This window comes from Lentinus tigrinus, assembly GCF_003813185.1.
Source record: "Lentinus tigrinus ALCF2SS1-7 unplaced genomic scaffold L226scaffold_45, whole genome shotgun sequence".
In the NCBI taxonomy this organism is placed as follows: Eukaryota; Fungi; Basidiomycota; class Agaricomycetes; order Polyporales; family Polyporaceae; genus Lentinus; species Lentinus tigrinus.
This window is the reverse complement of record NW_027137954.1, coordinates 33,827-45,383: the sequence shown is the minus strand read 5'-3', so window position 1 is coordinate 45,383 and position 11,557 is coordinate 33,827. Positions and strand designations below refer to the sequence as shown.

Sequence of the window (11,557 nt, the reverse complement as noted above, 5' to 3'; positions counted from 1 at the left end):
GACTCTAGGGACGTTGGACGACGTTGTTTCAATAGAAAACAAGACATGGCATTGACATGAGTCATACTTGTGCGTAGCTACGAATCCAAGCTTCGTGATGGTGATTTTTGTCCATGGGATGTTAGGTAGATGAAAGAACATATCGAGACGTAGATACAAGACAGACGGACAGCATCGAGAACGAAGACGAGAAATGGAAGAAAGAAACCAAGGACTGGTCGATAGCGACAATTCAAGTCCATATAGATGGATGGATGGATGGTTGATACATTACATAGAGATCACAAGCACTGTTTTGTTATCCTGGGCAAGGGTCACGTCGGTCAGCTCTTTGCGAAAACACACCAAGACAGCACTCACGGGTCACATTTACGGACGCGGCGGGATGCTATACCGTCTATCATCTCTATCATACGCAGGACGGCCATACGGCGGCGGCGAGCGCGGCGGAGGCAACCTCCCAGGAGGATCGCGCGGGTCCCCACGCCGATCATACGCATACCCAACATCGCGGTCCCTGTCCAGATAGTCCCTATCGCGCGGGGCCCCAGGACTCGCATTATACCTCGGGTCGTCGTAATACCCCGCTCTGTCTGGAGGAGGGGTGCGCAAACGCGGTGGGGGCGGGGGCGGGGGGTAGTCCGAGGGGCGACGGGATTCGTCCCCAGGCGGGTAGTACGCACCACCACCACCACCACCACCACCACCACCAGGAGCGGGGTACGTGTCTTCCCTCGCACGCTTGAGCGGTGGGCGCATGTCATCGCTCGCCGCGCCCCTCCGCACCGGAGGACTCGGGCTACGCGGGCGCACGCGGGAAAACGGCGGAGGCTCGTTCGGCGGGTACCTGCCGCGGTCGCGGTCGAGGTCGCGCGAGTACCCTCGGTCATCGGGGTAGGCGTCGGAGAGTCTTGAGCTGAGCGGCCGCTGGGGTTCGTACGAGCGCGAGGACGCCGGAGGCAGGTCGGGCGGAGGAGGGTACGTCGATCGCCTGTCGCGCTCTTCACGCGTCTCCCAGGCAGGATCGCGCGGGTCGCGGTCGGGGAACCGTCCTGGGCCTGGGCCTGGGCCGTCCCGGTCGTAGTCCCGCGAGCGGTCCCAGGAGCGGTCGTAGTCGTCTCCGTATGGTGGCCGATCGCGGTCACCTTCGCGCCATTCACGAGAGTATCCGTGAGAATCCCCAGGGGGCGGACGGCGAGGAGGGTCACGGTCGCTGTCCCGGAACGGCGGTGGCTCACCAGCAGGTACCCAAGTCCGGTCCCGAGAAGGCGCATATGCGTCTGAAGGAGGCGGTGAAGGGCGACGATAGGAAGCACGGTCAGAGAAACGTGGAGGGTCGACGTCCATGGGTTCGGGACGACGGTCGCGGTCGCGGTCTGCGGGATACCTGTCGGACTCCGGACGGTACGGTGGGCGAGGTTCGGCACGGTCCCTCAGCTCACCAGCGGGACGGTACTCAGAGCGAGCTGGAGAAGCAGGCCGGTAGGAACGCGGTTCATCACGAGCCACAGAAGAAGCTCGGTATGGACGGGGAGGGGCACCACGATCACTCGCAGCTGGACTAGCAGGACGAGGGAAGCGCGCTGCAGGGGCGTAGTGACGATCTTCTGGCGCAAGTGGTGGACGTTCGGCGGGTGGAGGAGCGCGAGCGGGCTCAGCAAGCACCGAACGATCATCAGGGCGTGCGACCGGTCTCTCAGCGGGAGCGGGAACTTGCGGTCTAGGAGGTCGGTCATCAGGCGGAGGACGTAGAGGCCGAGTGTCCGCAGCAGCAGGATTTGATAGACGTTCCTCCAGAGATGGTGGTTGATTTGCAGGACGGCTGAGCCTCTCCTCCAGGCGAGGTGCTGGTTTCTCATCAGGTCGTGCAGGCGGCGGGGGATAACTCAACCTTTCTTGAAGGGAAGGAACTCGACTTATCCTCTCCTCAAGCGGCACCGGACGAGCACTGCGGTCATCAGCTTGCGCAGGACGTGCAGGACGATCCTCTGCGGGAGGAGGACGAGCAGGCACAGGTTCAGTTGCAGGAACAGGTGCACGACTAATGCGCTCCTCCAAGACAGGCGGCCGACGGTCTTCAGTTGGCCTCGCTGGCCGGTCCGTGGCAGCCGGAGGTACCGGTGGGCGTCTCTCAGCGTTGGCAATAGGTGGTCGGTCTCCTGCTGGAGGGACTGCAGGCCTACGATCGTCAGGGGGTCTGACTGAACGGTCAACAGACGAAGGCGGAGGCAGTGAAGGAGGGGGTGCTCGACGATCATCAAGAGGTAGAGGTCTCCGAGACCTGTCACTTCCGGCAGGAGAAGGCGCACGACGTCGGTCATCAGGTCGATCCAACGCAGGGGGAGGAGGTAGGGGTCGACGGTCATCCAGACGGTCCGAACCTGGAGGGGGCACAGGTCGACGGTCGTCCAGTCGATCGGACGGCGGAAGGGGGCGACGGTCCTCAGGTCTGTCTACACGGTCCGCGGATGGCGGAGGAAGACGACGGTCATCACTAGGCCTTCGTTCTGCACTTGGAGGAGACAACGGAGCTCGTCTATCATCTGCAGGCGGTGGCACTCTAGTGCCGCGATCATCCGTAACGGCAGGTGCTGGCGGATTGGCCGGTGGGCGAATTATTGCGCGTTCTTCTCCCAAATTGCGATGTGGCGGGCGGGGTTCAGTGTTCCTTTCATCACGGCCATTCGACGCAAATGAACCATCCTTGGAATCATAGCGACGAACGGGAGTGTAACGAGACTCGTAACGTCGGTCATTTGGTGGCGGGGGTCTCCTGTCGTCGGGCCGGCGGTCATCCCGATAACGAGCGTAATCCAAGCGACGCTCTCTATCACGGTCATGGTCCCTCTCCCTACTACGTTCCCGGTCCCGATCTCGCTCCCTGTCACGACTGATAGACCTTGCTCGAGGGGGAGGACCGCGAGCATCACTGATACCGGAGCGGTCCCTGTCATCGAAGCCATTACGAGCAGACCAACCAGGTTCCCTAGTTTTGAGGTCGTCCTTGGAGTCGGGAGGGGGCATCTTCGCAGCAGGGATGGAAGCAGGACTTTGTGGGATCTCACCTGGGCGTCCACCTATGCCTGGAGGAGGTCCCATCCGTGGACTAGCTTCAGGCTTATCCGTCTTGCTCGGTGTCGGAGCTGAGAGAGCATTCGAGGTGGAATCATACCGCTTCACGGGGGATGCAGCCTGTGGTGTGAAGACGACTGTGAGCGACGTGCACGAGGGGGGACTGTATGAAATGAGTAGTACGCTTGTCTTTGGTGATTCGCTGACAGACAATCGATGAGGTGGCTTTCTTGCAGCATCCCGTAGATCGGCACTTGGGGGGACCACGGAAGACGGAGCAGGAGGCGCAGGTGCAGCTTCAACGGGCAGCTTAGGAGCATCCTGAGCAGCCAGAGTCAAGCCGGGCGGTGAGGTATCCGTGGGAACCTGTTCAGGATGTGGCGGAACATGAGAGGGAACAGAGGAGGACTTGGGACCAAGATAGACACTAGCAAGAGCTGCAGGCTGAGGGACCGGGCGAAAGAACTCATGGTGATTGTTCTTGATCGTTTCCTTGAGCCTTTCCAAGATTTGCAAGTCGTTCTGGCCGGGTGAAAGCGGCATGGTCGGCTGTTGCTGTTGCTGAGACTGGTTCAGAGCGGGCATGGCTGCTGGCGGGAAGAATTGTTGCTGCTGGGGGAAAGACGGGCCAATTGTGGGCGTGACGGGTGGCATGTGGGAGAAGCCGTACGAGAAGGGTGAGGTAAATGGAGGAATTGGGAACGGAGCAGGAGGGATGCCAGGTGGCTGGGCGGCAGGCGAGTTTATGTTGACGGCAAAGGGGGATGACATGAGGCTTGCTGACGGGTGGTCGTCGACTGGGGAGGACATGAAGGGGCCGTCTGTGCCGTCTGTGAGGGTGGTGACGGTGCGCTCGCGAGGAGGTGCGTTGTTGCGGCCCTTGCGCTTCTTGTTTTGCCTTGTCGCCATTTGTGGGTCCACAAAATATTTGGCCGACCTTTAGCGAGCGATAAGATGCCCGCTAGGACGGAAGACACGGCACTGACAGCTGCTCGCGACGACGACGGCAAAGTTAAGCAAGAAATGGAGCGGAAGAGATGAGCGGAGATGGTAGCGCAAGAAGAGCGGCAGCAACCAACGACGATGAATCATTCCGAAGACCTTCGCCATTCAGACTTATCAGGTCACGCATCGAATAGCCGGCGTGACAGGACGTGTATTCGTGGGAGTGCGTTACATAAGCAACGCGTGCGTTTGCTTAACGCGCGACGCGTACCGTGACTCACATGAATTTCTCGCGCAGGAATAACTTTAAAAGTGGATGCAGAGACTGATTCGCCTCAGATCTCCTGCAATCCGTCTCAGGACCTTACCTCTTCGTCCCCTTCTCCTCTCTCAAGTCCGCACGATGGCCTCCGAACAAGCTGCGCTGCACAAGGACCCCGTCACGGGGGAGATGATCTCTAAGACGTGTGTACTCAGCTTTCTATGGACCGCGGCGAAAGGCTCATGAAATATACTATCGATCAGCGAGCTCAAGCGTCGTACCAAGGCGCGCGAGATTGAAAAGAAGAAGGCGGAAAAGGCGGCAGCTGCACCACCCAAGCCAGCAGCGGCCAAGGCAACCACGGAGAACGAGGAGGAGCTCAGCCCGAACGTACGCACAGTCCTTTTCTGACTCGGGTACTGCTTGACTCCGCGCCGCAGCAATACTTTGAGATTCGGTCGAGGCAGATCCTCAAGCTCAAGGAGACCCAGTCCCCGAACCCCTACCCCCACAAGTTCCACGTTACCACCTCCATCGTCGACTACATCGACAAGTATGGCGCCGAGGGCAAGATCCAGCCTGGCCAGAAGCTGGAGGGTGTCACCGAGCAGCTCGCCGGTCGCATACACAACGTTCGCGCGTCGGGTCAGAACCTACGCTTCTACGATCTCCACGGCGAGGGCGTGAAGGTCCAGATCATGGCGAACAAGCAGTGAGTTCTCACTTCCCTCTCCGTCGCGTGACCATGCTCCGTCCTGCCCTCTCCCTGAGTTTTGCGTCCGCGAACTCTGACCGTCTTCCGTATTTTAGGGACGCCGAAGACCCTGACAACTTCGTCGCGAACCACGAGCACTTCCGCCGAGGAGACATCGTCGGTGTCGTCGGCACCCCCGCGCGCACGAAGAAGGGCGAGCTCTCCATCGCCCCCTCCCAGATGATCCTCCTCGCGCCCAACCTGCACCAACTCCCGTCGTCGCATTTCGGTCTCAAGGACCAGGAGACGCGCTACCGCAAGCGCTACCTCGACCTCATCCTGAACGAGGACACCCGCCGCATCTTCCTCACCCGCGGCCGCATCATCAACTACATCCGCCGCTTCTTCGACAACCTCGGTTTCCTCGAGGTCGAGACCCCCATGACGAGCATGATCGCAGGCGGGGCGACCGCGAAGCCGTTCATCACGCACCACAACGACTTGGACCTCGACCTCTACCTCCGCATCGCGCCCGAGCTGTACCTCAAGCAGCTCGTCGTCGGCGGCCTCGACCGTGTGTACGAGATCGGACGCGTGTTCCGGAACGAGGGCATCGACCTCACGCACAACCCCGAGTTCACCATCTGCGAGTTCTATATGGCGTACGCGGACATGTACGACATTATGGAGCTCACGGAGGCGCTCGTCGAGGGCATGGTCAAGTACCTCACCGGCGGGCAGACCACCCTCCAGTACCACCCCGAGGGCAGGAGCAGCGACAAGGTGTACCAGCTCGAGTTCAAGCGGCCGTGGAAGCGCTACGACATGATTGGCACGCTTGAGGAGAAGCTTGGGGTCAAGTTCCCGCCGGGCGAGACGTTGCACACGGACGAGGCGAACAAGTTCCTCCGGGATCTGTGCCAGAAGGTATGACGCTTCTATCATCTGCACTACCCCTGCTGACGGGACGGAACGGAAACGCTAGCACAACGTCGACTGCAGCGAGCCGAGGACAAACGCGCGTCTGCTCGACAAGCTCGTCGGCGAATTCATCGAGCCTCTGTGCATCTCGCCCGCGTTCATCGGTACGTACCCTAGCGAGTGATCAAGGCTGCTCGGCTGCGTGCTCACGTCCCTCCGCAGTCGGCCACCCGCAGGTCATGTCGCCGCTGGCCAAGTACCACCGCTCACGCCCGGGTCTCTGCGAGCGCTTCGAGGGCTTCATGTGCGGAAAGGAGTTCTGCAACGCCTACACGGAGTTGAACGACCCCTTCGAGCAGCGTCTGCGTTTCGAGGAGCAGGTGCGTACGAATCTTGCGGTGGTGCAGTAGGACCGTACTCACAGCGCGTCCATGTCCGTAGGTCCGGCAGAAGGAGCAGGGCGACGACGAGGCGCAGGGTATCGACGAGACCTTCGTCGACGCGCTCGAGCACGGTCTCCCGCCCACCGGTGGATGGGGTATCGGTATCGACCGGCTCGTCATGTTCCTCACCAACTCGACAAGTAAGTCCTCCGGAACCTGCCAGTGCGAGCGCCTGCTGACGCGTTGTCCGCGACCTAGACATCAAGGAGGTGCTCCTGTTCCCGGCGATGAAGCCCATCGAGACCGCGGCGAATACTTCGGGCCCGGTTGGGCCGGGTGGGCAGGTGTAATTAGAGAATCTCGGTTGGTAGACGAAGATGTATTTCTAGACAGGGTGGGTTGCTGGGATATACTGGCATACAGAGCATAGACGTACTTGCGGGGGAAGCCGACATACACATAGTTTACAAGCCCTTCACCAGTTCGTGCGGCGGACCTGCGCGCTGTGCAAGGAGGCAACGCCCGCCCGAGTACGTCGGGAGGGGAGGGGCGCGGCAGAGAGGGCGACTAGTCGACGTCAAGAATAAGAAAGGCCAGGATGAGATTCGAGGCTGTGCATGTGCACTGTAGATCTAGAAGTAGTGGTTGCCGTCGCACCAGTGCGCGATCATACTTGGGCTCGCGTAAGGGTTTAGATAGTGTTACGGGACCAAGACGAAGAATGCCACCAACCTGGAGCTGGAGAACCCGTGTGGACGAATTCGTGCATACCAGCCGATAGTACTTCTCTACTGATCGCATATAGCCAGGACGCACTGTGACCTCAACGGCCAGATCAGTTGGAGTGTGCTCAAATCTGCCTCGACTTACTAAGATTCGGAGGTACATTCTCATACTGATGGTATCTCCCCTCGCCCAAGTCAAGCACAAATCGAAGCGAAGCAGCTGCAGAGGCCGTCGTCGACGGCATGACAAACACTGGTCAGCTATACCGTTACGGGGAAACTCGTACATTCAATTCGGAAGCGTCATACAAAAGACCGCGAGTGCCCCCAGCAAGCAAGAACAGCCAGCAAACAGTGACAATGACAGTGACAGTTCACTGCTCAGCCAGCCATTCCAGCGTGACGGTCCGTTTGACAGAGCCGAGAGGCACAAGGCGGTTGATAGGGGATAGGATAGTTTCGTAAGTCGTAAGAGACGAGACAGACGGGGGGCTGAGTCCGGGGGGAGCAGGAAGGGTGTTATATATGATATGTATGATGCGTAATACGGGGGACGATACCGGATCGGGATCAAGGACGATAGACAAGGGAGAAGAAGAGAATGAGTGTGGGTGGGATGTCCCCAGATTATGGACACGACGAGCGAGATAAGAGAGACAAGGGCAAGAACGAGTACAACAAACCTATACCACAAGAACTGTCCGATTGTCGATCCGCTGCCGCGCACGCGACATATGTAGAGCAGCGGACGGGTCGAAGTTGGGGAAGAGGTTCTAAGCCGTGGGCTCCTTGTCGGACTTCTCGTCGACGGGGACGGGGACGGCCTCTGTGCCCTGGATCACGGTGTACTGCGGGGGCGGTACGAGTATCTCCGCGTCGTCGAAGATGACCTCCTCGTACTCGGCGTCCTCGTCGCGAGAGCCACGGAAGGCGCGTGCGGTGACGAGGACCATGACCCAGACCATGCGGAGGAGAACGCCGATGCCGCATCCTAAATATAGCAAGGCATTATTAGCATTCCCATCAAAATCGAAGAATAGCAAACAATGATGGCGACATTTGCTGCGATGTGGATAAGGGATGGAGATGGCGATGTGAAAGTACAAATGGGTCGATAGAGATGGTGGATATGGGATAGGGATTGAACTGAAGAGGTCGCAATGTGGGAGAGAAAAAGGGCAACGGAGAAGACCGGAATAGGGTAAGGAAGGGCGGAGTCGGGGATGAGGAGCGGGCAGGACAAGGGAAGAAACAGAAATAAGGCAGAGGCAAGGTGAAGATGGGGATCGGACGGGTACAGGGAGGGGATGAGACAAAAAAATAGCACTTACCAAGGACGAATGCAACGGCGCGACCCTCCCAAGGACCGAGACTCATGAGCGCGTGGTGGACACGGCGGAGGAAGGACCCCTGGAGACGGTGGTGCGGCCGGTTGGCCCACATCGGGCGACGGCCACGATGATCCATCTCCTCACCCTCCGGGGCGAACGCTGGACGGACAGGGGTGCCCACGAACGGCAGGACGGGAAGGGCGCCTTCCTTGAAGGGCCTGGTCATGACCCCGGCGTTCACGACGCCGCCTTCAAGTTCGATGTGGTGAGCATGATGCATGCGGATGTCGGGTTTGATGGGGTCAAGGCCGAGGATCTGGCGCAGGGCGTTGGAGGCGTCCAGGGCCTTGTCCTTCATGGACTTGCAGGGCGGGCGGCGGTGGGGCCTGCTGGTGCCGTCCGGAGTGAGAGGGACGACCTCTATGGGGTGGAGGATGGGGGAAGCGAAGCCATCGTTGGGCTGGGCTGGGATGGCGGCATGTCCGAAGCGCAAGTCTGTGGCGGAGACTTCCGTCACCACCACTCTGATGGGACTTGCAGCGACTGATTTTTGGGATTGAGATGGGTAGCAAGATAGAGGAATCGACGTCGGAGAAGGGTAAGGGTACGTTGAAGAATGGTGTGAGGGAAAGAGCAGGGGAGTGAGGGAAGAGCACTCACCGAGACTTGCGCCGAGAACGACGAGCGCAGGAAGTGCGCCAAAACGCATTCGCGAGTAAGTAGCTGATGAAGAGTTGGTAGGAGTAGAAGAAGAGATCTGCAGAAGAGGTAGAGGTAACCAAGAGTCGTGCGGAGGTAGAGGACTGCTTACGGTACTGCGGATGGTAACTGGCTAAGACTAAGAGGCGGCCTCGCCTGCCTCGCCTCTCTCCACCAAACCACGTGCGCCACTCTATATCTGGCATGTCAGACGCCTACCCACCGCCACGCTTTGCCTGAAGTATGACTCTAGATCTCCAAACTTTGCCTCCTTAGGGTTTCTGCTCGTGGTTGAGGGATATCTGGATATCTGCTGCTAGACTCGCGAGTCACCGGTCACCGCTAACGCAATAAATGCGGCAGTGTCCTGCCAGTGTTTGACCGGTATCAGTACCACTGTCAGCGCTGGGCTACTGTAGTACAATGGAGTCAAGGGAAGTCTTGGCCACAAAGTCCTCTGCTCTGGGACATCGTCGCGTCATGAAATCCAAAGTTCCGAGGGATATTCATGCCATCGCCGCTTGGATCGGACGTACCCCGGTGGGCTGCATGAAACCGGTGCGCATCTGGAAACTTGCCTCCAGGAAGTTACTGCTCATGACAAAGGATATTCGCTGCCAGACTTGAGCTTGAGCAACCGCTGCCACAATTTAAATTAGGCAGTATAGTCCAGTGCAGCACCTCCGACGCGTTCGGTGCTAGCCTGAGAGCAGGTGCAATCGAGTCAGGGAAAGCCTTCGTGACAAAGTACTCTGCTCTGGGATACCGTCGCATCACGAACGCTCTTGGTCTCATACCCCGACGTACGAGACCGGAAACTTTCGCCGCTTAGATCGGAGGTAAGTACTGCGGTCGGCTGCGAGGCGTTCACTAGTGTCAGTCTCAAACTCGGCGCTTCAAAGCATGTGAGCCCGTTCTGCGAACTACTACTAACGGCTGATATAGACTTGTGGAGCTGACTCTAGTAGGACTTTCCTGTGCTGCCGCTGCGAACATGTTTATCGAGTCCCGATTTCCGACGTACCGGGATTACCAAGAGTTTGATTGTTTGGCTGCCGAATAAAACGTACCAGGTGACTGAACGGAACTATGTGGGTATATATGTATATGCTCCTCTTTGCTTCTACTGGACTTCTAGTGGCCGCCAAACGATCGGTAGGACACCTCCAGCCATGGGTCGGCTTCTGCGCTACCAGCCCTTCAAGGGCTTGTACCTCGTCTACATGCTCTTCTCTACGGCGTTCATCCGAATACCATGGTGGTGCATCCGCTATATCCGACCTCAAAACCGGCCCCGCCTTTCGTGGTCGCTCTGGCAGGCTGTTCTCGTTGATCTGCATCGCCAAGTGCTCTTCCGCATCGTGATCGATATTGGATATACAGAGCCTCCGCCCAAGGTCGACCAGGAGCTCAAGGACGCGAAGGCAGTCTGGATTGACGGACTTTCCGACAACTCGCCTGCGTTCTGCGGGGAGGTTCGCCGTGCGGCGAACATTAACCACGTGAGGCCGGAGAAGGTCCTTGCTTTCTGGTTGTTCAAGCCTGGTGCCGGCGTTCCCGAGGACCTACAGGCGAAGGAAGACGAGAAGGTGGTCATACACATGCACAGCGGAGCATTCATCGTGAGCGAGTCTCCGTCTCACCACTGCTCGACTTGCTCACCGCAATCGCTCTCAGATGGGCAGCGGACACCCGGAGAACGCGGCGGCACATCTCAGTCTCGGACTCCTCGCCCACAGCAAGAGCGTCTCGCGTATCCTCGACGTCGACTACCGCCTCTCTGCCGCCCCTCCCGACAAGCCCGTAAATCCCTTCCCCGCCGCCGTCCTCGACTCCCTCGCCGCATACCGATACCTCATCCACGACCTCGGCTTCGCCCCAAGCAACATCACCGTCATCGGCGACTCCGCAGGCGGGAACATCGCCCTCGGGCTCGTCCGGCACCTCGTCGAGAGCCGCATGCCCGACCTGCCCCCGCCCGGCCGCTTCGTCATCGTCTCCTCGTGGCTCGACATCTTCGAGGTGCACAAGGCGCAGCCGGACTCGTCACACAACATGAACAACAAGAGCGACATGCTCGGGGTGAGCGTCGTCTACTCGCGCAACGCGTACCTCGGGGCGCTGGGGCAGGACGAAGCGGAGGCAAGAACGAACCGCTACGTCGCGCCGGGGTCTGTGCCGGACGAGCTGGCGAAGGGCACGTACGTCGGGTTCCCGCGCACGTATGTCTCGGCGGGCGATGCGGAGTATATCTATACGGATTCGGTGGTGTTGGCGGATCGCATGGAGGCGGACGGCGTGGATGTTCACAGGGACTTTGCTAAGGATGCGGTCCACGACTACATGATCTTCCCTTGGTTCGAGCCGGAGCGGACAAAGGGGATCAAGCGGCTCGCGAGCTGGCTGGATGAGTCGGATGATCGCTAAGACTGAGAAGACTCGTTTTGTTGTCTGTGTCATTATGCCACGTCAGGAAGTACTTGTCTGGAGGGTGTATGCATGGCGCAGAGCTGTAGGCTCGCTGT

General features: G+C 59.1%; 5 protein-coding genes across 5 annotated transcripts; 2 read left to right on the top strand and 3 right to left on the bottom strand.

Moving 5' to 3' along the window:
- Positions 1–369: 369 nt before the first annotated feature.
- L226DRAFT_575434 (uncharacterized protein) lies at positions 370–1,347 on the bottom strand (the record flags this gene model as incomplete). Its single annotated transcript, XM_067685197.1, has 1 exon — positions 370–1,347. The coding sequence occupies one exon, from the start codon at positions 1,345–1,347 to the stop codon at positions 370–372; it is 978 nt and encodes a 325-aa protein (XP_067530176.1).
- A 2,091-nt stretch (positions 1,348–3,438) lies between these two features.
- On the bottom strand, positions 3,439–3,981 carry L226DRAFT_445033 (uncharacterized protein; the record flags this gene model as incomplete). The annotated part of the gene is made up of 1 exon (XM_067674872.1): positions 3,439–3,981. A coding segment is annotated over one exon (543 nt), but the record flags the coding sequence as incomplete, so codon positions are not given.
- A 327-nt stretch (positions 3,982–4,308) lies between these two features.
- Positions 4,309–7,006, top strand: L226DRAFT_493960 (lysyl-tRNA synthetase). Its single transcript, XM_067677469.1, has 8 exons — positions 4,309–4,482; positions 4,543–4,669; positions 4,720–4,991; positions 5,090–5,900; positions 5,959–6,058; positions 6,117–6,274; positions 6,336–6,477; positions 6,536–7,006. The coding sequence occupies exons 1-8, from the start codon at positions 4,334–4,336 to the stop codon at positions 6,625–6,627; spliced, it is 1,851 nt and encodes a 616-aa protein (XP_067530174.1). The 5' UTR covers positions 4,309–4,333; the 3' UTR covers positions 6,628–7,006.
- Positions 7,007–7,775: 769 nt separating this feature from the next.
- L226DRAFT_575431 (uncharacterized protein) lies at positions 7,776–9,631 on the bottom strand (the record flags this gene model as incomplete). The annotated part of the gene is made up of 4 exons (XM_067685196.1): positions 7,776–7,993; positions 8,334–8,876; positions 8,994–9,090; positions 9,569–9,631. 4 exons carry the CDS (start codon positions 9,629–9,631, stop codon positions 7,776–7,778), a joined length of 921 nt encoding a protein of 306 aa, XP_067530173.1.
- Positions 9,632–10,198: 567 nt separating this feature from the next.
- L226DRAFT_555086 (alpha/beta-hydrolase) lies at positions 10,199–11,523 on the top strand. The gene is made up of 2 exons (XM_067683039.1): positions 10,199–10,654; positions 10,710–11,523. Exons 1-2 carry the CDS (start codon positions 10,205–10,207, stop codon positions 11,457–11,459), a joined length of 1,200 nt encoding a protein of 399 aa, XP_067530172.1. The 5' UTR covers positions 10,199–10,204; the 3' UTR covers positions 11,460–11,523.
- The last annotated feature ends 34 nt before the right edge of the window (positions 11,524–11,557 follow it).

Bases quoted from the DNA above. Each gene is read 5' to 3' on its own strand.
- L226DRAFT_555086 (XM_067683039.1), top strand. From the start codon at position 10,205: ATGGGTCGGCTTCTGCGCTACCAGCCCTTCAAGGGCTTGTACCTCGTC. The intron at 10,655-10,709 runs GTGAGCGAGTCT...AATCGCTCTCAG, and splicing joins TGCACAGCGGAGCATTCATC to ATGGGCAGCGGACACCCGGA.
- L226DRAFT_493960 (XM_067677469.1), top strand. From the start codon at position 4,334: ATGCAGAGACTGATTCGCCTCAGATCTCCTGCAATCCGTCTCAGGACC. The intron at 5,901-5,958 runs GTATGACGCTTC...CGGAAACGCTAG, and splicing joins TCCGGGATCTGTGCCAGAAG to CACAACGTCGACTGCAGCGA. The intron at 6,059-6,116 runs GTACGTACCCTA...GTCCCTCCGCAG, and splicing joins CATCTCGCCCGCGTTCATCG to TCGGCCACCCGCAGGTCATG.